Raw genomic sequence first — 24499 nt, 5'->3', positions numbered from 1 at the left:
ACACAAAGAAAAGAAAACCTTTTTTAAAAAAATTGACATCATCATCAATTCTGTGTAGAAAGTTAGCAGCAAACTCATACCTTTCGATTTTATCAGTAGGTTTAATTTCATGTAACAGTTGCAATTTGTAGGCGCGCAACTTAAGTCTTTTACGCACATCATCATACACAGTACCTTTAGGCACTCCTAATTGTAGACTACGTCTGGCTAATGATTTCTTTGGGCTCCGAACACAAGAAACACGGATCTGTTTAACAACATCTTCAGAAGTTTTCGGTCTAAAGAGAATAGCCAAACCGACAGAATTTCATATAGTACTTGTTTTCCTATATATTTGTCAACTAACTTCTAAATTTGATTGCATGACTGGTGAAAATGCAGTCCTGTCCACAAGTTCTTGTAGAAATTTTGAAAAACAGAAATTACAGGAACTTGTGAAGTTCAGATTCTTAGCTTGTGACTTGCTAAGTATTAGACCAGTAGTTCTGAGAAATAGGCCCCAAGATAAGAAAATTTGGATTTGCTCCTTGTCTAGCTAGAAGATGAACCACTTCATATCCTTTTCCGTCCTTGATAAGTTCCCAACCGCCTATGCGTAAGTTATTATACTTACACTTTTAGTATAATTCCTGATTGTATCTTTTAAATGATCACTTATCTCTTACAGATTCCCGAAATACTCATGTAAGGAAACTTGTTAAAACCAAGAAAGGCTCAAAAGAAAGAACAAAAGCGATATCTTGTGCACAGGAAGTGAGTTCTAGTAGTGAAAATGAAGCTGTTGATATTTGTGACACAGGACAGCTAGTTTCGTCAGTAGTTAACACCAGAGAAAGAACTCAAACTAAATCGTCTATTGATGGTGCTAAGCTAAAGAAAAAAGGTAATGATTCCGGCTCAGATGAAGAGAACGTGCTTTCCTGCTGCGAATACTCTGATTCAAGTACTGACCGTAATATCATAAATTATCTTGCAGATGAACCAAGTGGAGCAGAATCTTTGGAAATGTTGGAACTAACAATGAGGGCCAGAATAATAAAATCGATGCTTGATCAGTTAGGTCAATCGGCAACCAAAGCGAATGACGACAATAATGCTCAAATTGAAGATTTTGATGGTGAACCATTTGAGTCCGTTGAACATAAACAGAAAACCGCATGTGGCAATGATGGTGAAAATGTTGACAGTATTAATAACAAGTCCGTTCAATCGGAACTCTTAGTAGCAAAGAATGTGCAGGTAACACCCACTTTAAAAACAGACGGTAAATTGATGAAATCAGAAGGCGATCAAGACATGCAGGCAAGTGATTTACATTTGAATAGTGAAAAACTTGCTTCATGTAGTGACGATGGTCGTGTCGAACGTAAAGTCCGTCGTTATCGTAAGGGATTAATTGTTGATAATAAGACATCAAGTAGAAAGGAAAGGAATACGGTCAAAGAAAAACATATAAAATTATCCAAAACGTCACTAACGGAAAGTGTAGTCGGTGACACTGAAAACTTAAGTGCAAGTGAGACAATAGTTCCACGAAAGAAGGCATCGATTCTATCCGAGAATCCGTTAGAAGAAACTGATCCAGCAAGATCGCGACTGCATAATTGCAATAAAGTTAAACCAGCAAACTGTGATAACATAAATTCGGATAAAGCTTTAATTGTGTCGTGTAAAAAAAATGTTTCATCTAGGAGCGGCGTCCGTGTCGGTCATAAGATACGTCGCTATCGTCAGAAAATAGTGGATGAAGACGAATTAGCCAACGAAAAAGAGAAGAACGTAAATAATGAAAATACAGTATTTCTTTCGAAAGTATCATTGTCTAATGTTTTGCCCAGTAATAAAGAAGACAAGTCTGGTTCTTCGTCCAGTTTGGACAAAACTGTGAAAAAATCTGCAGAGGCAATAGAGACAGACAGGGAAGAAGGAGAGTGTAGCAGTGATGGTGAAATCTCTGTTGTTAATCCTCCCAACTCTAATCGACGAGAGTCTTCAGAATATTCTAAAGCTAGTGCTACAGCAAATTGTTGTTCTCTTCCAGAAACTGAAACTGAGCAAGAGGTAGAACCCAAATCATGTCCTAAAATAACAGAAAGTGTTTCCAGACATGATTCGCACGAACCGGACAGTAAATTCAGTATTAAAAACGTAGAAAATTCTTGCCAAGTTTTTAAGATAAAAACACATGACAACCACATATCACATTGTCAGGAATTGAAAAGAAAATTGGTTAATGTGCAGGGTGGGGACTTTTTAGAATGTAAACTTCGTATAAAATCTCACGAAAATGACACTAAATCACATGAAAAAGATGAACAATTGGGAAGAAAGATAGACATTTGTGATAATGAGAAAAATAATGTAATAGGTAAGACTGTTCTTAATTATTCTGAGAAGCTGGTGTTACGGAATTCTAAAGTTAGATCTAGTAGTAAATTAAATACATGTACTGAAAATCGCAAAATAGTTCCATTAGAGAACAGAACACACAACTCTTGTGTACAGAAGCCTGTTTCACTAGCGGAAGATAACGAAACAAACAACAACAAAAATACTCCAGATAATAAACTTGTGAAACGCAGAAAGAGAAAACAACAATGTAGCGAGAGCCACTCTCGTAAATCGAAACAGAAGTTAGTTGAAAGCGTCGAAGAAAAAACAATTGCTCCGTATCAACAAGTAGAACCGGAAAGTTTGACTTCAGTTGTAATATCTATCACGGAAGAAAAATCTACAAGTCGTCACAGCTTGGGTGATCCCATCCCAAAAGTGGCTAATTCTTCTAAAGAGTGTATTTCATTGGGAGATCGAAGTGAAAAGAGTAGAATCGATTCTAAAAGAAATTGTGATTCCTCTTTTCTGTTACGCACATCTAAGGAGAAACTACTCAAGAAAATGGCTGAGCGTGTGCAACAAAACGTATTGCATTCACCCAAGATTGCTGATAATGAGAGCAAAACAACAGGGGAAAAGGGAAATATTTACAGTGCAGGTAAAACTTGTAGCTCTTCAGTGTCCACGAAAGATTCCAATAGATCTAGTAAGCGTGTAAAAAACAGTAATGAGTGCAAATCATTCATTAGCGATGTGTCTTCCTCAAAGCGAACTAATTTTGTACCTTTAGATATTCTTAGTTTAAGTAATAATAGTTCCCCTATAGAATCTTGTTCTTCACAGAATATGAGAGTAGATCCCAGTGATGAAAATAGTGAAAATAACTCTTCTGTTTCCAGCGAAATCTCTTCTCAGAAATCAATAGTAGGTGAGAAATTAATTGAAAAACCCAGTGAGTGTGACAGTGCTTTTAATTGCGATTCAAGTGCTGTGGCACTAGATAGAAAAATAGGTGCAGTAGAAAAGAAAAACCAGGATAAGTGTGAAAATGTCACAGCTATTGGAAATCAGGAACAGGCCGTCATACATGATTCGGAAGGACAAACAAACAGTGGAAACGATGTGATAGAGTGTATGACCTGGTCACAAAGATATCTGGAAAGTAGTAAAGTTAAGAAAGTAGTTAAATCAATAAAAATTATTAGCAAAATGAGGGAAAAGATCAAAAGTGCCCAGAAAGAACAGCAGCAAACTATTGTAGAGTCAAATTCTTCTAAGCCAGTATCCATTATTGAAGGAAGTGTAGCTGAATACAACATGCTTCAAAGGTGTTCACAATCGAAAACAGAATCTATAGAAAGTGAGCACACAGTCAAAACTTCTTCATGCTGACGTTGATTATAAGGTATGGTAGATTTAGGTCCATGTTTCAGTATTATGTCCAAATTCGATATATGTACCCTAAATATATATAAAAAGCAAACATCAGTCATTCTGTTTTTAACTAATCAGCAATCACATTGCAAGTTAAAGGGAATGAATCAATAATACTCAGTTCATTCCACTTACCGAATGGCAGCAAACTTGAAGTGTGTACAGTACAGGCCAAAAAAAAAAAAAAAAAAAAAAAAAGTCAGGGAATTTTCCATGTATTTTGGTAATGTTATTGAGAGGTAAAATTTATTATTGCATTGTTTTCTTTGCACGGGAAGGATAAATACTATGGAAGATATTTGAAGGATATTTACAACACTTTTCTGCTTTCAAAGTACTTGTCAGTGCGTGTTCGATTTCACTGAAATTACGCTCACAAATGTTTCTTTGAATTGCTCCCAAATATCAGATTGCCATAAAGTAATTATAGCTGTTCAGGGAACTCTGGAGACTAACCACTTGACAGAATGTAACCAAACTTGGTGAGAGTATATTTGGAAACATGAGAAGCGATTGGTGTGGAAAACAAAATTAGTTCTAATGTTCGCCACCAGAGGTAATTGTGGTACTGTACAACGCCAAGTAAGTGCAGCATGGAAGAAGAACGACACTAGTGATATTAAAGGATAAGAAAGGCTGTAATTATCTCTCCTGTGGGTCTCGTAGCATTGTTACGCTATTAACACCCCGTGGCGGACTTACAGAAGTCAGTTTGTACTGAAGCTCCCCTTAAACTGCCGAGATATCTTACAAACGGGATTAAATGTTAGTCTTTCCTATGCTCATATACAGCAAGCTCCCTCCAAAATTCCAGGAAAAGATTAGTTTCAAATCGCTCCTCCAGAGGCTATTCTGGTGCTATTCAGTGCCAAGTACGGTAAGTGTATGGAAGACAAATGACATTAATGTTAAATGGAAAAAAAAAAGAGGCCGTAATCACGCCCCTGTGGGACGCGTAGCATTGATTTGTAGTCCTATTAATAACCCATGGTGTAGTAATGTGTTATGGGCTATGAAGATGAGGTGGGGTTCTGCCTGAAGGCAGGTCTTTGACGTGAAAGTCCCTGGGCAAGTTGAACCAATAGTGGTTTACCATTGCTTTCTTATGAGATGATGATGGCGTTCTGAGGTCAGGGCCTACAGGTTAACATGGGATCCGACCCACGTGTGTCTGTAACCGCTTTCCGGATTTGCCCCTGCTGTCCCACCAACGAATACTTTCAGATCTGAACTTCTGGTTAAGACATAAAAGAACATTTTTAGAAAGGGATTACAGAACTTTTCCCGGATCGCTCTCAGGTCTCCACAATAAAATGAGCATAAAGTACCGAGAGGTTCGGATGTCTCGTCTCGAAATCCTCACGGACATCCAGATGATCGCTCAGATTTGACACACAAAAATATCATTCACACATGCAATGAAAACACATTAAATAAAATAATACAATGCTAATTTATTAAATCTACTATGTGTAAAAAATATATAGAAGAAAAACAATCACAACACTAAACACTGATATGGATGTAGACACTTAACAATTTCTACAAACATAAAATTACACTTCACATTTTACGATGTGATAGCCCTTTAAAATTGTATCACGTATATATACATGAATGAAATATTATATTTGGAGGTTTACCACAAACACTTTTCTCACACCGCTAAATAATGCACACTGGGTTAACACTGAAAATAATCCCACGACGTTCCTTGCGGATGCGCTGAGAATTCGCCAAAAACTCAAGGTGGGGGTATCCATGGAATGAGTGTCTCTCTGTACGGTATAAAAATCGGAAAGTTACTGGGAATCGTAAATTGGTTTGCATTGGGTCAGACTACCCGGGACTTTACTAAATGGGCGCTAACAGCTGAGTAAGTCCTTGGGTGGCTACTTGGTGTATGCCCCTTTGCTTAATTCTATAGCGAATTAAACGAACACGGAGAAACTCCTAGAGTTGAGGTGCTCCAGGCACAAGTCGAGTTAACCAACTGGTCAATGTTGGCACTTCATTTTAAAATGTGATCAGGTTAAACCACCTGCATGGATATGCAAATTAGATGTTGAAAGGATTTGCGTTAATTAACGGAACACTGGCGCCAATGCAGAAGAAAACGACGATAGTTTATCATGAGAACTTCTAGATAAAAACGGGCTGAGCAATATTGCTAGGCGACAGTCTGGCTAGATTACACCTGTTCAGTCTAGTATTACCATAAGCAATTGAAGAAAACAATTTAGTTCCAAATAACTATAGAACGTAGTGTGTGCATATTAATGAGTAAGGAAGAAACACTGAAGTATCCAAGTAATAGAAATACTCTTTTCATACATATAGCTCACCAAATGAATGTGGTCTTTGTTACTCACTAAAATCTTCTCACCGTGAAAAAACGTTTCACATATATGTATTGGTGAACGATGAAAGACTACTGTTCCAATTCGTGGGAGAGAAATCGGGTTACTAGCAGCTCCCATCGAAGAAAGAAATTATTTGCGTCGCAAAAATAAAGTGTAAATCGAAGCATGATTTCTGTCTTTCCAACATATACAGAGCGTCCACAACAATCTATATTATAAAATTGAAAGTGACTATTTTGTGACTCTTAATCTCTTGAACCACCCGACCGATCTTGATCAAATTTTCAATGTAGATGAGGTTAGGGACTAGAATGATTTTTATTATGTCACTTTGACGGAGCAACATAGGGAAGGGGATGGAGGGGGAGATACACAAAAATCAATAAATATAAAAATAAAAGTGACTATGTTCATGAAGTAATTACTTTTGAACCACCGGACCGATCTCGATCAAACTTTTAACATACATAAGGTTCGGGCCTGGGATGTTTTCTTCATTTTACTTTTACAGTGCAACGAAGGGGAGGGGGAGATATATGTAAAAAAAAAAAGTAAAAATAAAAGTGACCGTCTTTGTGACCTCATCACGCTTTAACCACAGGACCGATCTTAATCAAATTTTCAATATGGATGAAGTTCGAACCTGGGGTGGTTTCTATCATATCACTTTGACGGTAGACCTTAGGGGAGGAGGAGGGGAGGGGACAAATATATAAAAATAAATAAAACTTAATAACTCTTGAACCACCCAACCGATCTCGATCAAGTTTTCAACATAGGTGACATTCGGGCTTGGGATAATTTTTATCATTTAACTTTGACGGTGCAACGTAGGGGAAGGGAGGCGGATATATATGTAAAAAAATAAAAATGAAAAAGTGATTGTCTATGTGACTTCACTCTTGAACCACCTGACCGATTTCGATCAAATTTTCAACATAGATATTATTTATCTATTCACTTTGACGATAGAACTTAGGGAAGGATGTAGGAGGGGATATATATACAACTGTTGAACCACCGGACCGATCTCGATCAAATTTTCAACGTAGATTAAGTTTCGAACATGAGATGATTTTTGTCATATTACTTTGACGATGTAACTTAAAGGAGGGGAAAGACATTTACAAATGATCGAAAATGACCGATATTAGTGTCGAGTCTATGGTTTTTGAGATCCCTGAGATGAACAGTGACACTTCTGATGCCATTTAAATCCAAATTGAGCCCCACAAAACTTGTGGAAGGGGAGGGGTATATATATATACATATATATATATATATATATATATATATATATATATATATAAAATCAAAATTACCAATATCAGTGTCGAATTTATACTTTTCGTGGTCGCTGAGATGAGCAATGACACTTCCGATGCCATGGCCCGCAATATGGGAAGGAGAGTGGATATGTTCAAAATGTCACTACTGCCGTTGTGGATAAATCTGTTAGTAAAACTGGCATAGTAAGTGCTAAGGCAGTGGGAAAACACCTGACATACCCTATTCAACTGTGTGGAAAACTGCGCAAAGTACTGCATTGATATCCGTACACTATTCAACTATATGGAAAACTCTGCGCAAAGTGCTGCATTGGTATCCGCATAAGGTAACAATAAAACATCTCATGCGTCCCGCAGATGCGGATGCTCGTATGACATTTGCATTGACATTTCGTACACGCATGGGAATGGACAATGCTTGGCCGTGGAATATTCTATGGAGAGACGAAGCTCACTTTTACCTTGACGGAACTGTGAACACTCAACTGCCTCATATGAGCTAGCGAAAATCTATATGAAATGCACAGTGTGCCCCTGCATTCACCTAAAGTTACTGTGTGGTGTGGATTATGATCTGAGTGAACGTTTGCTCCTGGGTTACTCTTACTGAGTATTTGTTACAGTTAGATTTTGGCTTTTGCAGAACTCAACTAGTCGTGCACTTCTCGCATTCCTTTCTCCTATGCCGAAATTCCCAATTACATTCTCTTCTCTTCTTTCGCCAACTACTGCGTTCCACTCATCCATGATGGTTAAATTGTCCTAGTCTTGAACTTTCATCAATACTTCTTCTATTTGCTCATATGTTTCTTCTACTTCCTCATCTGTGTAGCCTGATGTAGGCATATATACTTGAATTATCGTCATATTTCTCGGTTCTGTTGCTGTCTTCAACATTACTATCCTTTCATTGTATCCCCAGCTGCCTATAACTTTGTCCTATCTTCTTATTCAAGACAAAACCGACTCCTGCTGTACCGTTTACCGGCTCCTACTCCTGAATAAATCATTCTGAAGTCCCCGCTCCACACGTCTCCTCCATCAGGCCACCTAACTTCGATGATTCTCAAGATATCTATCTTTATGCGTTCCATTTCTTTCTTCGGGTTTTTCAGTTTTCCACACTGTAACAGCGATCACACATTACAGATTCCTATTCTGCAGGGGTTTTGTTTGATGGCGACCAAGGAGGCCCTGCTTTGTTTCCCTCCACTGCCGGTGAAGACCCTCTGTGACACAGTAGTGTCGTATTCCCTAATGTTACATTTTCTTATTTCTCTTTCCATGTTGTTTTCTAGGGACTAAGTAAAGTGGTGGTGTCCCAGGTCCTTCCACCTTGCAGTGAAACAGTCATTGGGGACATCCTGTTCCCTGCCTGTTTTTGTCCACATCTGAGTCTTGCCGATGTCAATCATTTTCAGCCTCATGTGGTAACGGTAGAGTTGCTTCCCACTATCATATCTAGTAATATCTCTCTTCGTCTGGCTCCTACCCCTTTTCTTAATGACCTCTCTGGCATGGGAAGCCCTTTGATAGCGAAACTATCTCCGGCATAGCTCCTGGGATCATTAGAGCACGCAAGTCCGCTTCCATCCCACCCACCCCCACCGCGGCAAGGTGAAGATATTATCGAGGGGGAAATATATCGTATACCATATGTATAATCAAAATCCATAATACTAATAGGGATCTTAAACAACCTTTGTACTTAACCCTAGGAACACCAAAGGGAGGGGGGCTTTAAGGCTCACACCTCTTGGTTTTTAATGTAACCTAAAAATACCTTGGTGTTTCTATGGTTAATAATGAGAGTTCTTACTAATGTAGATTAGGCCCTTTGTTACAATGTAATATTATGTAACAATGGAATACAACTATATAACCAATTTGTAACAATAGTGCACGTTGTTTGCGGACTGTCACAGTCGTGTTAGTATAATAGTTACCCAAGATACATCACTGAACACTATTTTTTAACCATATTATGTTATTTTAATTTTTATGATAGCATAAGGACGAACATGCCTATTGATCGTTTTCGTTGTCACACTTACCTAATAACACACAGATGTAACTATAAATACCACAGTTTTGATACATCTATATCACTTTAGACATGCAACGTTTTGCAGGATTGTAAATCCCACTACAAATACATTGAACATATTTCAGTTCTTCGTAACTCTGCTTTCACTGGCCGGATACATACGATAATTTGCCAAGTAATGAAACAAGTAGTGACAGATCACATACTGGTGTTAACTAAAAGCACCCCAGTTTTAACATCCGATGTATTGCAGGGTACAGAATGATATATTTTAACGTGTCTTTGCAAGAACATTTCTTGTAAATCATCTTTGAAATACATATTCACCTACGTTGCAACATGTCTTTCTCCAAATTCCGTCTTGGACAAGAAGCTTTGGAAGGAGCAAGTAGATGTGGCATTAGACTTGCGTATGGAAATGCGTAATTTGTTTGCTCTTGCTGCTGACGAAGTAAAGTGACTTTACTATGTCATTTATACCTAATAATTATTTACGTCAAAAATGAACAATTTTAACATGACTAGCAATCGTTTGTGGTTATCTGTTTTCAGTGATATTAACATCATTACAATAAGTAGGGGGGCGCGGTGACTCAATGGTAAAGCGTTCACCTCCGGTGCTTGGGGTCCCTGGTTCGATCCCAGCTTGCGCCGTGTGGACTTTGTGGTGGACAAACACCGTGCTTGTGAGTTTCTCGGAGTTCTCCCGTTTCCTCCCACTTTCTTCATTCCACCATTTCATTCATTTCTCATAATCACCGTCTCCTTTAGCCTAACCGACATAACCATGGGACGTAAAACTAAAATATTTCATTTCATATAATTACAACAACTTTCCATTGTTTGTTAGGAAGATTCTTGTGTGTATCGCATGGAAGCGTCTCGGTTAAAGGTGAAGTACTTTGTAGTCAATTTAAACGAAGAGTATCTAGTTTCATAGAGATAAATCATGATACTGTCACATTCTACGGTTAGCTCCCTTTTAACTATATGGATAGCGTACGCACCTTTGGCGTGGGAGACCGGATTCTATTCCCAGTAAGAGTTCATGTGGTTCAGATCCCACATTAAGCTGTAGGTCCACGTCTAATGTAGCCTCGCTCCTGAACGGGACACTAAACTCAAATCCAGTTTATCGTGACGGGAACATATAGCCTCGTTGCTGACATCCCCATTAATCCCCCTACTCATACCTCAAATCCAGTCCATATCTTACGGTATTTAGTCATTGCCTATGTTGAAACAACTAATTCATGCTGCAAGAAATGCAAATGACAACTGGAAAGAGGCTCTTTGGAAGAAGAACATAACAACTGAAGCTGAGAAAAAAATATTTGAAAGAAAAGAAAAATGAGCTACTGCAGCACTCGAAAAGCTGAGTAAAGAAAAAAATCCTTAAGAAGACACCGAAAGAAATTAAGGAAGTTGAACAAATGAAGGATTTGAAGAATATAATTTAAGTAATATGGTAGTAAGGGTAACGAATTAGCAATTTCTAATAGTATTATGATTACGTGTCTGTAAATGTTACTTACAAATAGAGCCCGAATTTCTATGCACAAAGCAACCCCAAAATGTGCATGCAAATATGCACGAAAAATGTCAAAAATATGCATTAAAAATTAACACATGCACTGAAATATACACTAAGAAAATAAAATTTCGATTTCTTACAAAAAAATATCGTACCTTCATGACCTCTGTTGTTTGAACTATTAACGTCTTCCTTATATTTTCTTCTGTAAACCCTCTGCGTTTATCAGTGAGAAATGTTTTGAAGATCGAAGAGTTCCTTTGTACATCAGCAGAAGTCGCTGATGCATGTGAAAAACATCAAATGTCTTCCTGTGTTAGGTTCTCTTCCAATTCCGTGTTTCCACATTAAATACACTTGCAATGTCACCCGGGATTTTTGCCTAATACTTAGCAAAGTTTATGTGACACTGTTTTCGCAACACCGTGAGTTTCACTCGAATAAGTCGGCGATAATTCACCCAGCAAGGAGAGTGAATGCTAGAAAGCATTGTTACAGGTATACAACTGTCTGATAGTTTCAGATATTCTCTATAAGTAGTTGTATATGTACTTAATTTTGTTCTCAATACCACTTGTAGAGAAACTTTTTTTGACACACGTTTTATTTATTTATTTATTTATATATATATAACAAATAGCAGCTGCATCATCGGGATTTAGTGAGTCTGCAGCTGTCTTCACTTTATTTATATTATCTGCGTAATACGACACAGCTTCTAGCCACGATCCCCACGGTTAAAACTGGTTGCAGAGATAGCGGAACATTTTTCGCAACTTCGCGAAAGATACGCACGCGCGATGGAGCTTTTACAAATACGTTTTATTACATTTGGTACAATCGCGTCTACTTCCGGGTATTGGCATCCGATTGTTTCTTCTACGCGATGAAGACCATGTGCAAGAGAAGTCAGGTGGACTAATTTAGGATCCAACACTTTCAAACCAGATGCTGTTTTAACAGTGTCTGATGAGGCCAATATGTTCAGTTAGTTGGCGGAACTGTCACACAATTATTAATTTTAAAATAAACTTTGGTTTGCTCAGCAATTTCTATTTTCAGTGTAAGTTATGCTTTGACAATGTACGGGGCCGCGACAATAAGAAAGGGTAACACATTGTGATACTAGATGCGATTTGGCTACAACAAAGTAAACGAATCATTAAATAATTCGGCAATTGAGGAATGATTCTCTTTCCCTAACACCTCGATATTCATTAAGTAATGTCTACTACTCGCCTTCTTGCGCCGACAACATCACTGCAAATGCAATGCCCTGCCGAGCTCCTTCGTGGATAAGCGGTTAGCGTATGGTCCTTTGGCGTGGAAGACCCGGGTTCAATTCCTGGCGGGAGCTCATATGGTTCGGATTACACGTTAATCAGTAGGTCCAGGTCTCAGATAGCCTCGCTGCTAAAGGGGCGGTAAACTCAAGATTAACTCAACACAATGTCCTGCCGCGTCAGTTGTCTCATCGATAGACACCCATATTTTTCGTGTTTGAACACTTCGCGAATTTCTCGCATGACTTCATTAAAACACACAAGCGCACAGTTTTTACGTAGGGTCGATTCATCAGGCACCTTTTTACTTTGTATTTTTCAAGGAAACCTCGTAGATTACCATTATTGCTCAGGTTTCACAAAGGGATATTAGCACTCAAAAACGTAGAACACATAGAATGCATCACTTGCTGCACATTTAACTGGCGAACTAGTGGAAGCGGTAATTAGTTGTTGCATAGCGCGTGATCTTCTCAACAGGGCTTCCTGGTGTAGTGTTGTTTTGACATGTTGAGTAACTTGAAAGGTATTATCTGCTGAAACACTTTTTTCGCACACCACACAATAAAACTGAACCATCTTCTGTGAAGATACTACTACCGAATTCTTGTACGTATTTGCGCAACAAGACTGCCTTTCTTACTTTTTCAAGTTTCATGTTTTAACATAACACATACATACACACACACACACACAAAAGGCCACTGAACTACGTAGATGGGACAAACCCATTCAAGCAGCTGGCAAGAACAGGATATTCCCATGCACTTTTGCCAGGCGTTGAAAGTGAATTTACATAGGATTGTGAACAACAAATCCAACGCTTAAAAAAAAAAAAAAAAAAAAAAAAACCTTATACATTCGCGTTTACGGTGATTCAGTTCACATTAACCTATTTTCTTGTGATATGCCCTGAAATATGCTAGTATGCAGTAATAAAATTCCGAAATATGTAATATCCTGCAAAGTTTACGAAATATGAGTGCACATCGAATTTTTTCAAAATGTGCTCTTATACGCGTTATCATATGCGTCTCAAACGAATCCTTACAAGTTCGTCGGAAAGAAAAGTACTTTCCATACGTTTCTGCACGTTGCTATTAACATGCATTTTGCATATAAATCCGGGCTGTACTTATGTTTGTAAATATTTCAGCCTGCAAAAAACACTCCTTTCACGTACTACTCTATCTATGCATTGTTTAATATTTTAAAATATTAGGAAATTACAGCAGTTGTATTAGAACATGGGTGGATATAGATGGATATATGAGAGAATGAAAGATCATAAAAAATACTCTTGAGCTTACAGTTTGCGTTTCTTCTAGTGACTACCTACCCGTCGAATCTATGAAAGCCTAGAAGTATTTTTTGCGAGTTAATTTGTAGGCTAGGCTTTTTTCGAGAAATTTTATCACGAGTGGAGGGGAAGACATTGAGACACCATTTTCTAAAGGCCGTGCCCTGCAGAAGTGTGTGATGTAATCGCAGTTTATGTTGTCTAGCCTCCCTTCCTTCCGGAGATAAGTATACCTAGATGCAACACTATTTGTAGCCATAGGTGATTAATGAATAGCACAGCGTTAATTTAATTTCACTAAAATATGGGCTGGAAAATTTTTGTCTTGGTCTGGAAAACCTAGAAAAGTCAGGGGATTTGCTTTTTCCAAAATAGTAGACACTCTAATATACAACCCGTTATGCGTATAATTAAGTTTGCATACAGTTTTTTGTATTTATGGAAAATCTTTCTTTTTTTATGTTCTCTTTTTGTTGTTCTCCGTTATTAAGTACTTACTATTGAGTCATGCTTCATAACTTGACGTTTGACAGGAGCACAATAAAACCCCCGCTGGTCTGTCGGCTAGTGAGCGTGCCATTGATTCACGAGATCCCGGGTTCAATTCTGGGTGAGAGAGCATTCTACTTTCCACGGCACTGAAAAGAAGCGTTAAACTTCAACAAACAACAACAACAACAGGAGCATGAGGGAGAGAGAAATATGAAGTTGCCCATTCAATTTAATAGTTTCAAAGTGATTGTGGCTATATTGTTGAATCTTTGGTAAGATCAGGTAGATTTTTGCATTCTCAGAAATACCACATACCACTTCTGATTAATCGGACTGTTCTCAGGACGAGTCAAATCTCACCGATTTCAACATTGGTAAGAAAGTTGCGGTTCCTCTTATGCTACCTCTAATTGAACTTCTAAACGGCAGAACTTCATAGAAGACATCTGCTGAAGAATGCTGTGATTTTTGCTAAGAATACAAAGGCACGTTTGGAATGGGCTTATGCTCATCTTCATTGTACTCGAAAATTTTTTTTGTAGTCCGATGCGAGGAAGTGCAGATTATTTGGTTATCATGGATATAGATTAGTTTCTCTTAAGTCAAAATAACCAACTAACAACTGCCCATCAAGCGTGGTTGGGCGGGTTGTCTCCAATAAGGATTAATTTCTTCTCGAAAAATGGGTGTATATGAACTACACATTGATGGAAGTACTGAAGATTATTAGAAACGTTGTATTGCCTTAAACGTATCAAAATCGGGGCGTTGATTTGTCTTCTAAAGGGAAAATTATTCTAAACATCTCTCCAGACGTGTACAAGATCAATTTGCACATGCTATAGAATTACTCGTCTAAACTGACTCTTTCAATCTTCGGAAGTAAGATCCTATTGAGCCTATCTGGAAGAAAGCAACATCAAGTGGCAGGAAAGAAGTGGAAATGTTGCCGAAAATTTCTATCACTTCAAGAAGAGTAGATGATAATTCATTATACCTCAATCAAAACATTTTTGGATTACATCCCTTGCAGATATCAATTTGTAGTTGATGTTGATAACTGTTGGCACGGAAAAGATCGTTGGGATGTATTTATGGCTATTTTGTATTTGTTTCAGTAGTATATGACTTAAATGTTGATAATTTTTCAGAATAATGAAATCTTTATGATTTAGCATATAGTGTTTGCTTCCAATCTAAATTTGCTTCGTCAATTTCTTATTCCTTTTTATAGTTTTTTTTTTTTCTTTTAACCAAATTTAAGATGGATCCGGTAAAACTTTAAGGTAATACTTCAAAAAATGTAAAGGAATATATCTTTTTGGCCTGTACTGTAGTTTAACGCTATTTAGTACTGACAATGGTGGTTCAGTGCAATTTGAGAAATATGTGAGTTAGGACATTGGGTACAAAATTGTGTGATTGGAAAGTTAAATGGAATACCATATGCTGTTAATCTGAAGAACGTTTTTTATGTTTGTTATCTTGTTATAACATTGTAGATGTTTCCTGCATCGCAGTTTCTTTGTGCTCGAAACAGAAAGGCTATGTCGTCCTAGTTAAAACCAAAGTCAAACGTCCAGTTCCACATGTGATTGTTTACAGTAAGAACCTTACATGTGTCAGGGTTGCACATGAAGCTGTGATAAGAAAAGTGCTGGTGTTCTTCAATCGAGGCAAAGAGATACCTAAAACGTAAAATAAAATGTTCAGTTGTTTCCATTCCTTTTTACTTGGATGGCTTTTTTCATCGACATTTTTTTTTTTTTCACTTCATTTGCAGAAAGGAAAGAATGTGGTATAGGTAAAAATGTATTTTTCACTCTCAAAACATTAAATAAAAACTTCTGATGATATGTATGCTTTGAAAATTGCTTTTTACTTGTGTCTTTTTACTTTTCCTTCCCACTGTTGTGATCTCGCTGTCCTTATATCTTTTGTGATGTGTTCTTTGTTTTTGATCAAGAATTCAGAGACTAACATTTGTGCGGCGAGCGTTGAATGTTTTGTATGTATCCTTAATGTAAATTAATTTTTATTTGATATCGTTTGGAAGGAAGTTTGTGAAGAGAAATTTGACTTGTGTGCGCCCTTCTTTTGGGCTTTGACTTTTTAAAATTCTATTTTATTTTCATTTATTTATTCATTGAGATCTGTCACTGAATCTTGTTTATTTTGTGACTTTGAAGAAAGGAATCCCCCCTGTTCTTGAAACCGCGCCTTCTCGTTACTTTTCGTACAGATCACGACGGTGCTTTGTGGGAGTGGTTCCACGACGACAAAGTGAAAAAGGAGAAGATTGGATTTGAGTTTAGCGTCCCGTTCAGCAGAAAAGTTATATAAGAGGTGGATCTACAGCTTAACGTGGGATTGGAACCACATGAGCTCCCACTGGGGTCTCCAGACCAGAGAAAAGAGAAGGCGAAAACAGAAGTAATAAAGAAATGGAAATGAGAAAAAAAGAACAGAGAGATTAGAGCGAACAAGATCGATCAAGAGATAAAGAAGACTAGCCAGCATGGTGGGTGACATCGAGGAGGTCTACACATCCTCAACTTCCTGCAGCTACCAAACTTTACGAAGATCAGCATTTCAGGGTTAGCTAGGGGAAAACTTCTAGAAGTGATAAGGGCAGAAGTATATGTATTTACAAAACATCGTTTGATGTTATTGGGCTACCCTATGAAGGTACTTTAGTATTCATAGATCCGATAATACTAGGTGCGTCAGAAAATATATGCATACTTTGAACTGTCTTAGAAAATTTATTTTCCAACTTACAAGATTCAATTTGTGGGAAAAGTAAGGCTATAGTCCATTTTGAAAAAAAAAAAAAAGTACTTTCCGGTCAAACTGAATGTTCCAAATGGTGGTTAAAGTAAATGTTCAAAATGATACCCTTCAGCATCGATACATTTCTAAGTACGAGTCACTACTGCTTTTGTACTTTGCACCAAAGTGACCAGTGGGATTTTAGCGCACACCGTTTGAATATTCTTCCAAAACGTATTCAGATTAAGTGGTTTATGGCGGTGCATCTCATTTTTTACTGTGCCTCATAAGAAAAAGTCGAGCGGCGTAAGTTCTGAGAGCGTGAAGGAAACCACAGATCCATGTGATAGTTTGACGGGACGCCACACAGTGCGTTGTGTTGTGGACAAAAATTAGAAACGCAAGTATATGTTTATGAAAGCAAAATGGCAATACTAAGCACGAGAGTTGTGAGGAGTGTTACCTATCAGAAACCGTGGCAAATGCCTCTTAGCAGCGTGCTGCGAGGTGTTGATAATGGCGGTAAGACCAAGACTTGTGAGAGAGACGGTTACTTATCGTGAGCGATACTCTAAACTTGATGTGATTTGTGCAGCTCCAGTCTCCAAACTGTTCAATGTTTGCACGGCAGTGGATTCCTGAAGGCATGTAGTGTAAGTGCTGCAAGTGCTTTATTTCCATTTTCGACGGTTCTTCGAGTCTTGTATACCATCTTACAACGCTAACACTATATACATGTGTGTGTTTTCAAGTAAACATTTCTCGAAAAGGGTAGAACATGTGATGAGAATCGTGAAGGGAATAGTTCGTTGTACCATTTTCCATAATAACGCATAAGTATTTCGTGCCCCAACATGCCAGTTTGATCGCTATGTCATACTTTTGCCTGAGCATGTCACCAAGAAACAGAACAGTATTTGAAAGATGGGCTTCTAGTGACCCAAGAAATCGAAGTATGTTCGTTACTACGGTTGGTGTTTCGGTTAAACAATTGCTCAGATGTTGATCGCGCACTAAATAAATCAGATATGCGTGAACGTAAACAAAAAGTGGCAAAGGTGCAACAGAACGTACAATCAAGTTCAAAAGGAAATGAAAAGTGGCTTGATTCGCTGTGCTTTTTGTCGGACTAAGTAAGTAATTTAATTAATTCCCAGACGACAACTACTAATGTTCGTGGAAAGCCACAAAATCCATTCGACCAGTGTTCGGTAAAAACGAAGAAAAGGCAAATGGAAGAGTTGATCGCAACCCAATCCCCGAAAAAAACATCTTTTTGGTGCAGCGGAAAGCAGTGGCGAAGATGTCAGCATCGAATGCATCACAACAGCAAAAATGCTTGTCATCGACTGAAAAGCTAGCGTTATACTATGACTTTGATTTTTCAGAAGCTAAGTACAATGTACTCCGAACTGTTGTAAATGTGCACGAAGATTGTTTTCGGAGTATGTACGAATTAGAAAAGAAGAGAAATAAACTTTTGCCCAATCCTATCTTACTAATTGATGTATCAGCTAGTGTCAGTGTTCAAGACGTTCTCAATAAGACTGTGGACAGTATTTCTCAATCACTCACGCAACAGAAAGACACGCAGGCCAAATTGGTTTATAAGTGGGGACCAGACGGGAGTGCGGGTCACAGGGCTCACAAACAAATATTTGCTGATGATGTAAGCACTGGCCAATACATGTGTTTGGTTGCCGTTGCTGCATGTGTTTGGTTTAAAATTAACTGATTCAGATTCAAATGAACACTGTGACAAAACAATCGTCCCTCATCCATACTCGATTGCAGACCATTTAAGTTTATTTTCGAAAACGAAATTCCAGAACTCGTCTTACGTAAAGAATCTACAGTGAAAAACCAAATTAGAGATCTTGTGCCACATTCCCTGTCAGTGAATGGCTACAATCTTCAAGTGACTTTTGACTTACACTTAACCATAGTTGATGGTGCTGTCTGCAATATTTTAACAAAAACGAATGCATCTTTGAAATATTTTATTTGTGGTGCTACTCCTAAGGAAATGAACACTCTGAAGGTGTATGAGAAGCCTCCAAATGAAGATAACAGTAGTTTTGGTCTATCTTCATTACATAGTTGGATAAGAACGTTTGGTGCACATTGCTTATAGACTACATTCTAAAATATGGTAAGCGCGAGGAAAAGAAAAGGAGGAACTTCTGAAAAGAGAACAAGAGCATATACAGTTCAAATTTAAAATGGGTTTATTGGGAGATCCAGTAAAGCATGGCTTCGGGTCATCTAACGATGGCAACACAGCTGGACGCTCTTTTGCCAGTTCGAAACTAAAGTCCGAAATAACTGGCATCGATGAGAGACTGATTAATTTTTGTTGTTGTTGTTGTTTTTGGAAATGGAAGAGATTAATTTAGAAACGTTTAATACTCTCCTTGTTGAGACAAATGATTTGTATTTGGAGCTCTATGCCTGGCCTTATTCACGGTATTGATATCATCAAGTCTTTTGAAATACTGATCGGTCAATTTTCTGAAGAAGCTTTAGAAGCACTGCATAAACTGTTCCGCTAAAGCAGATTGCATCATATGCGAAGGTAATCTAAATCCAATACGTGCCATGACTCGATGAACCATTTATTAGTGATGTCTGATGTTGTTATACCTTCCAAGAGAAGGATTGCTAAAAGCACAATTCTTGTGATATTGATATGAAAGAATATTCCCAAGATACACAAAATTTGTGTTTAAGCTTTGAAACTTCTGTTGCAGCAAGATAGTCATAGTCATTGAGTTTGTTCATGCTTATTTGTCATGATAAGAAAATGAATACGTAATTTTGCAGGTTTCATTTAGCATGGATAATACTTTTTTAAATTTGTTTTGGTTTTGGTATAGCTGTCTAACAGAAATACATTGAGTGGTGGTCATACTTTATTTTTGTATACATTGTATGTATAATTGTCTAACAAACACCGCAATACAGTATTTCTTTCTTTTCGTATATTTTTATGTTTTGTGTCCTTTCTTAGTGACATCATACAGCCTTCTCAATGAAGGCCAGTGTCAAAGGGAGAGTTTGTCTTTCTCAGATTGCCTTTTTTTTTAGATTCGGCATTTCCCTTCCTGAGTGGATAGAGTACTTGTGTTATACCCCCGACTGTATATTATCTGTGTTGTTTTTCTCAGTTATGGCAGAGAGGGCATTTCTTCCTATTCAAGTTATAAAATAGCTTCCAAGGCAAACTGTAGTACAGGATTGGCTTTTGTCTCAAATCCGCCTTCTTCGACTCACTGTGCGCCATCTTGTATGTAATAAAACTTATTACTACCGTATCTTGCGCGAATGGCACGGAAAATTGAATAACCAAGCATTATTAGGTACTTTTTCCAGTTACAGTTCCGTTAAAACGGGAAGGCGAAATGAGTTTTCTAGGAGAAAAAAACATACCACGCACTTACACCAGGCAAATTCGCAGCCTTTCCAACAGTACATACAGTGGGAATTTTCTTCAGAACAATACAGACATTTACACAATTATACATATTGCCATTTCCATTGTGTTTGAATTGTACTTTATCCGACCAAGCGATGCTACTCATAAATCTCGATTCATATGTAACCATTTCCTGAACCTAGTCACAAAATAGTATCTTACGATCTGGGCCGTCGTCACTTAGCTGTTGCACCCTCCTTGGAATGTACACACGCAACTTATCTTCAGGATGCGTAGCACTCTATTAGCACTTACACTGCTCTCAAGAGACCCTTGTCTTCAGTATTTTTTTGTTGTAAACGCGGAAATAGTTCCAGGGCCGCAACTGTGGATTCATTATTTGTAACTCCGAGGTCACCTTGATCGGCGTTTCCACATATCACACACTGTTTCATGAACCTTGATCTTGTCTCGTAGACGTGTAGTTTGTTACCTTGAAGGGTCAGAGTCATACGTCTCCACTGTCTCTAAACCGCAGCAAGTAGTGTACGACAGATATTTATACATTTTTGTTTACAGATAAAATATTAGATTATTGGGTATTTAGATGGCTTGTAGAAGGCTATGGCTATGTTATTTACTGATAAGACAGCTAATTAAGATATTTTTAAAAGATTTGAGCGTGATTTCTATATGGAAACACAGTGTTTCATGGGGAATACCTCCACCCTCTTTTTGGTTGACATGATTACAAAGTAGAATGTAAGCAAAGACAGATGTTATCCTTTGATAAGGATGTAGTGGAAAGGGTGAACTCGTATATAGTTGTTTATGGAACATGTAGAGAAAAAATAAATTACCCACGTGTTTGGCGCCGATGGTTTTAAGAGAGAATTGTATATATGAAAGAAAGGAGGAGGCGGGATGAGGAACTCGTATGTGTTGAGAGAAATTGTGTGGAAGCGTATCTGTTTGGCACCTGATGTTTTTAAGAAAATTATAATTGTATACAAAGAAAAGAATGCTGGTTATTGAAAACAACACATCCGTCTCTTGGGCGTAAACGGAATTAATATTTACTTAAGCGGAAAAATTAAATAATTACCTTCTTTGATTATGAAAAACCTACTTACCATATGCACACGTTGGATTCAGTATACGAAACAAGACGTTGACATGGGAAAATGTGTTAGAACACGCACCCTGGCGAACGGTCTCGGAAATGGATCGGGGAGGGGTGCGGGCGCGCGAATGGAAAAGACCCGCCGGCGTGAGCGCGTGACGTCATTAAACTTTTTCTTTAAATACTAGTAATTTTGTGAGCCATGGAGAAGCGTCAGTGCTGAAGACGTTGTTGAGAAGCGAAAGTCCCACGATGAGAATGATACTTCTTGTAAAAAGAAAGCAAAGTTAGAAGACCATCCAGATTCTTCGGATTCATTATCATTTACTGAAACGCTGTTAGAAAGATATGCAAATGATGTAGAAGTTTATCCTTGCTTATCATGAGATAGTGAAGAAACTCATGACGTACCCGATTACGAAGTGTACGAGTTTTCGGAGGATCAGTTGGATTCTGAGGCGGAATCACACGAAGCCGTGGTATCAAATGTGGGTACGGCGGCACTATCACCTACTCCAACAGAATTATCTTGGAACTGTGAAGTTTGCACCCACGTTATGTTAACTATGTGGATGTAAACTGTATTAGGGATTCCATTGTGAAATGGATTCCCGATGATTTTGTGATATGATATGCATGTTATCGGAGTAATACATTTCAGTGGTCACATGGATGTTTTTACTGCAACGATGATATTTTAGGCATAAGTGCATGGTCTGTGTTGGTGACACCTCGCGTACAGGACGATTTGATTTATATTTACGAATTAACTCATGTTATTGGTCCATTAACAAGAGACTATTTTAATATTACATATGGTGAACTAACGATTGATATGAATGCCAGAGAAGATCTCGTACGCATATTACTTAAAAAAGGCATTTAAACGAATGTGACTAAACTGTGTTAGCACAGTGTCTTGCGAAAATAGTATATGTGTATTCTGAAGTGAAGATCAAATTAGTGAACTGTTTTGAAAACTATACATGTATACTTGCTATTTAATACAACCGTAGTGAATCCTGAGAACATTGGTGCTTATGTAGTGCAGTATTTATCCAATGAAATAACTCTTATTGATTTGTTTGAAGAAAGACATAGTGAAATCTCAAGTATAAGCTTTATACGAAAAACGCGTGAATGTTCAAAAAACACTGAATTTGTTGGACAAATCATTCCGTTTTTCTTGCAACGTAAACATGAAAAATTAGCCATGTGTTAATGAATACATTATTGACATACAACAGGGTTTCTCAATCTGTGGTACGCATACTACTGGTGGTACGCTAGGCGTTTTAGGTGGTAAGTGCGAGCTATAGAAGTACGTCTTTGGTGGTACACGATAGGAAAAGGCTGAGAAACTCTGACATACAAAGCTTTAAGATTTCAAACAATGAATATATTATTCGTGAATTTTGTTTAACTGCATGCGATTATACAGTAAATTTGCATTGCTTCATAAAATCACCAGTAGAATATAATTTACTACCGTTAGGTTGTCGAAAACAAATTGATTGGTTAACATTAAACTTACACGGACTAAGTTGGAATGATAAATGCAGTTATACTGTATCACACGCAGTGTTTCTTCCAGACGTTTTTGTGGGGCACTGCCCCCCGGAGGAGACCAAAATAATACATGTATAATGTATACTAGCAGTGCCCCCGGAACACTTTTTCTGAAAGAACGACTGCACATACGTAACCTTGTATATCAACTTTGTAAATAAGATGCAACCTTTTACTGCAAAAGTGCAGAAAAATCAGTTTGGATTAAAAAAGATTTTTGCATTACATAATGTTATTGATTTGGAAAGTAAACAATGTCCACCATTAAACACATTGTATGTGAACGTATTTAATAATTTGTGTTCGTTTCATAAAATATAAAACGAGAAAAAATCACGATGTGCATTTCGTAATGCACAACAATTATGTTTTTGGTGTAAGCATGTAAGATCAGTAGCATTAACTAATGCATTTGCAAACTTGTAATGCGATAGGGTTTTATATGTTCTTGTAAATGAAAAATCAAGATTTAAAATTGTAAATAAAAATATTAATCTAATCTACTTGTTTTCTTTTTTAATACATTGGTTACATCATTAAATACAAGTTTATTATTTTAAGATTATTTTTATGGAATAAATTTAAACATGCTTTAAAACTTTTTTGCGTACAATATGATGAAGAAAGTATAAAACAAAATATCCACACAAGATTGAATTTTCATTTTGATATGCTATTTGTAAAATATATTTTACAATTTTTATTTTAATGTTTTTTCTTTCTTTTGGAATTGGTAATGCGAGGCTATCAAAGTAGTATCCTCTTTGATTTTCACCAATGAATACAAACACCCAATGCGATCCTGTAGAATTTGAACGGTCTAAGTTTATTATAAGTCCAGCCGGTGGGTGCACACTTTTAGGTATTCTATCGATAGCATAAATTCCATGAACACTTGCACCGGTGAGTTTATCACGAAGTAACACTTTTATGTCATCTGTGTGCTTCACTTTTCTGTTTTGAAACATCACATTTTATACACAAGTGCGTGAATTTTGGAAGTCTTATTGACGTATATGAAATATTCTCATTAATTCAAACATCTTGAAAATATTCACATATATTTTTATAACTTTACCAATGGTTATGAATGGTGCTAAGGCCAGGAAAATACTTCTGAAAAATTCCATGGAATGACTCCTTGCAACTCTTAATAATCAGACAATATATTACAATATAGAATGTCTAACACACACTTTGTACCAGTAGGACACATGTAATTTTAATGGTTAGAAATGAACACTTTTACTAAAATGATTTTAAAAAGTATTACCGGTATATATATATATATATATATATATATATATATATATATATATATATATATATACATACTGTAAGGTTCCGCATGTCTACACGTCATGCAATAACCACGTGTGAACTACATGTGTTAATAAATAAAAACAAACAGACGACGGTCCCGAAGAGGAGTCGATCACTATCGCCAACAGTCGGAAGGACGAGATTCAACGAAGGAAGCTGACAATACAGGATAAAAAGGAACTGCACGCCTCGACCAACATCAATCTTCCCGGATTGATCGA

The 24499-nt window shown here is 37.4% G+C and overlaps 1 protein-coding gene across 5 annotated transcripts in view; it reads left to right on the top strand.

Annotated features, from left to right (window-relative positions):
• LOC145688213 (uncharacterized) overlaps positions 1 to 24499 on the top strand; it is a 392276-nt gene that overhangs the window by 319571 nt on the left and 48206 nt on the right. For 3 of the 5 annotated variants that reach the window (XM_081762117.1, XM_081762113.1, XM_081762116.1), the window contains one exon: positions 668 to 15388. In XM_081762117.1, the coding sequence (XP_081618243.1) occupies positions 668 to 3726 (3059 nt within the window). In that variant the 3' untranslated portion in view covers positions 3727 to 15388. Of the gene's footprint in view, positions 1 to 667; positions 15389 to 15578; positions 23386 to 24499 lie in introns of those variants that run through there. The other 2 variants (XM_081762114.1, XM_081762115.1) reach the window with 2 other exon arrangements.

This window comes from Thermobia domestica, chromosome 6 (assembly GCF_964235325.1).
Source record: "Thermobia domestica chromosome 6, izTheDome1.hap1.1, whole genome shotgun sequence".
In the NCBI taxonomy this organism is placed as follows: domain Eukaryota; kingdom Metazoa; phylum Arthropoda; class Insecta; order Zygentoma; family Lepismatidae; genus Thermobia; species Thermobia domestica.
The sequence above is the reverse complement of the archived record's forward strand: the minus strand, read 5'-3'. Positions and strand labels throughout refer to the sequence as shown.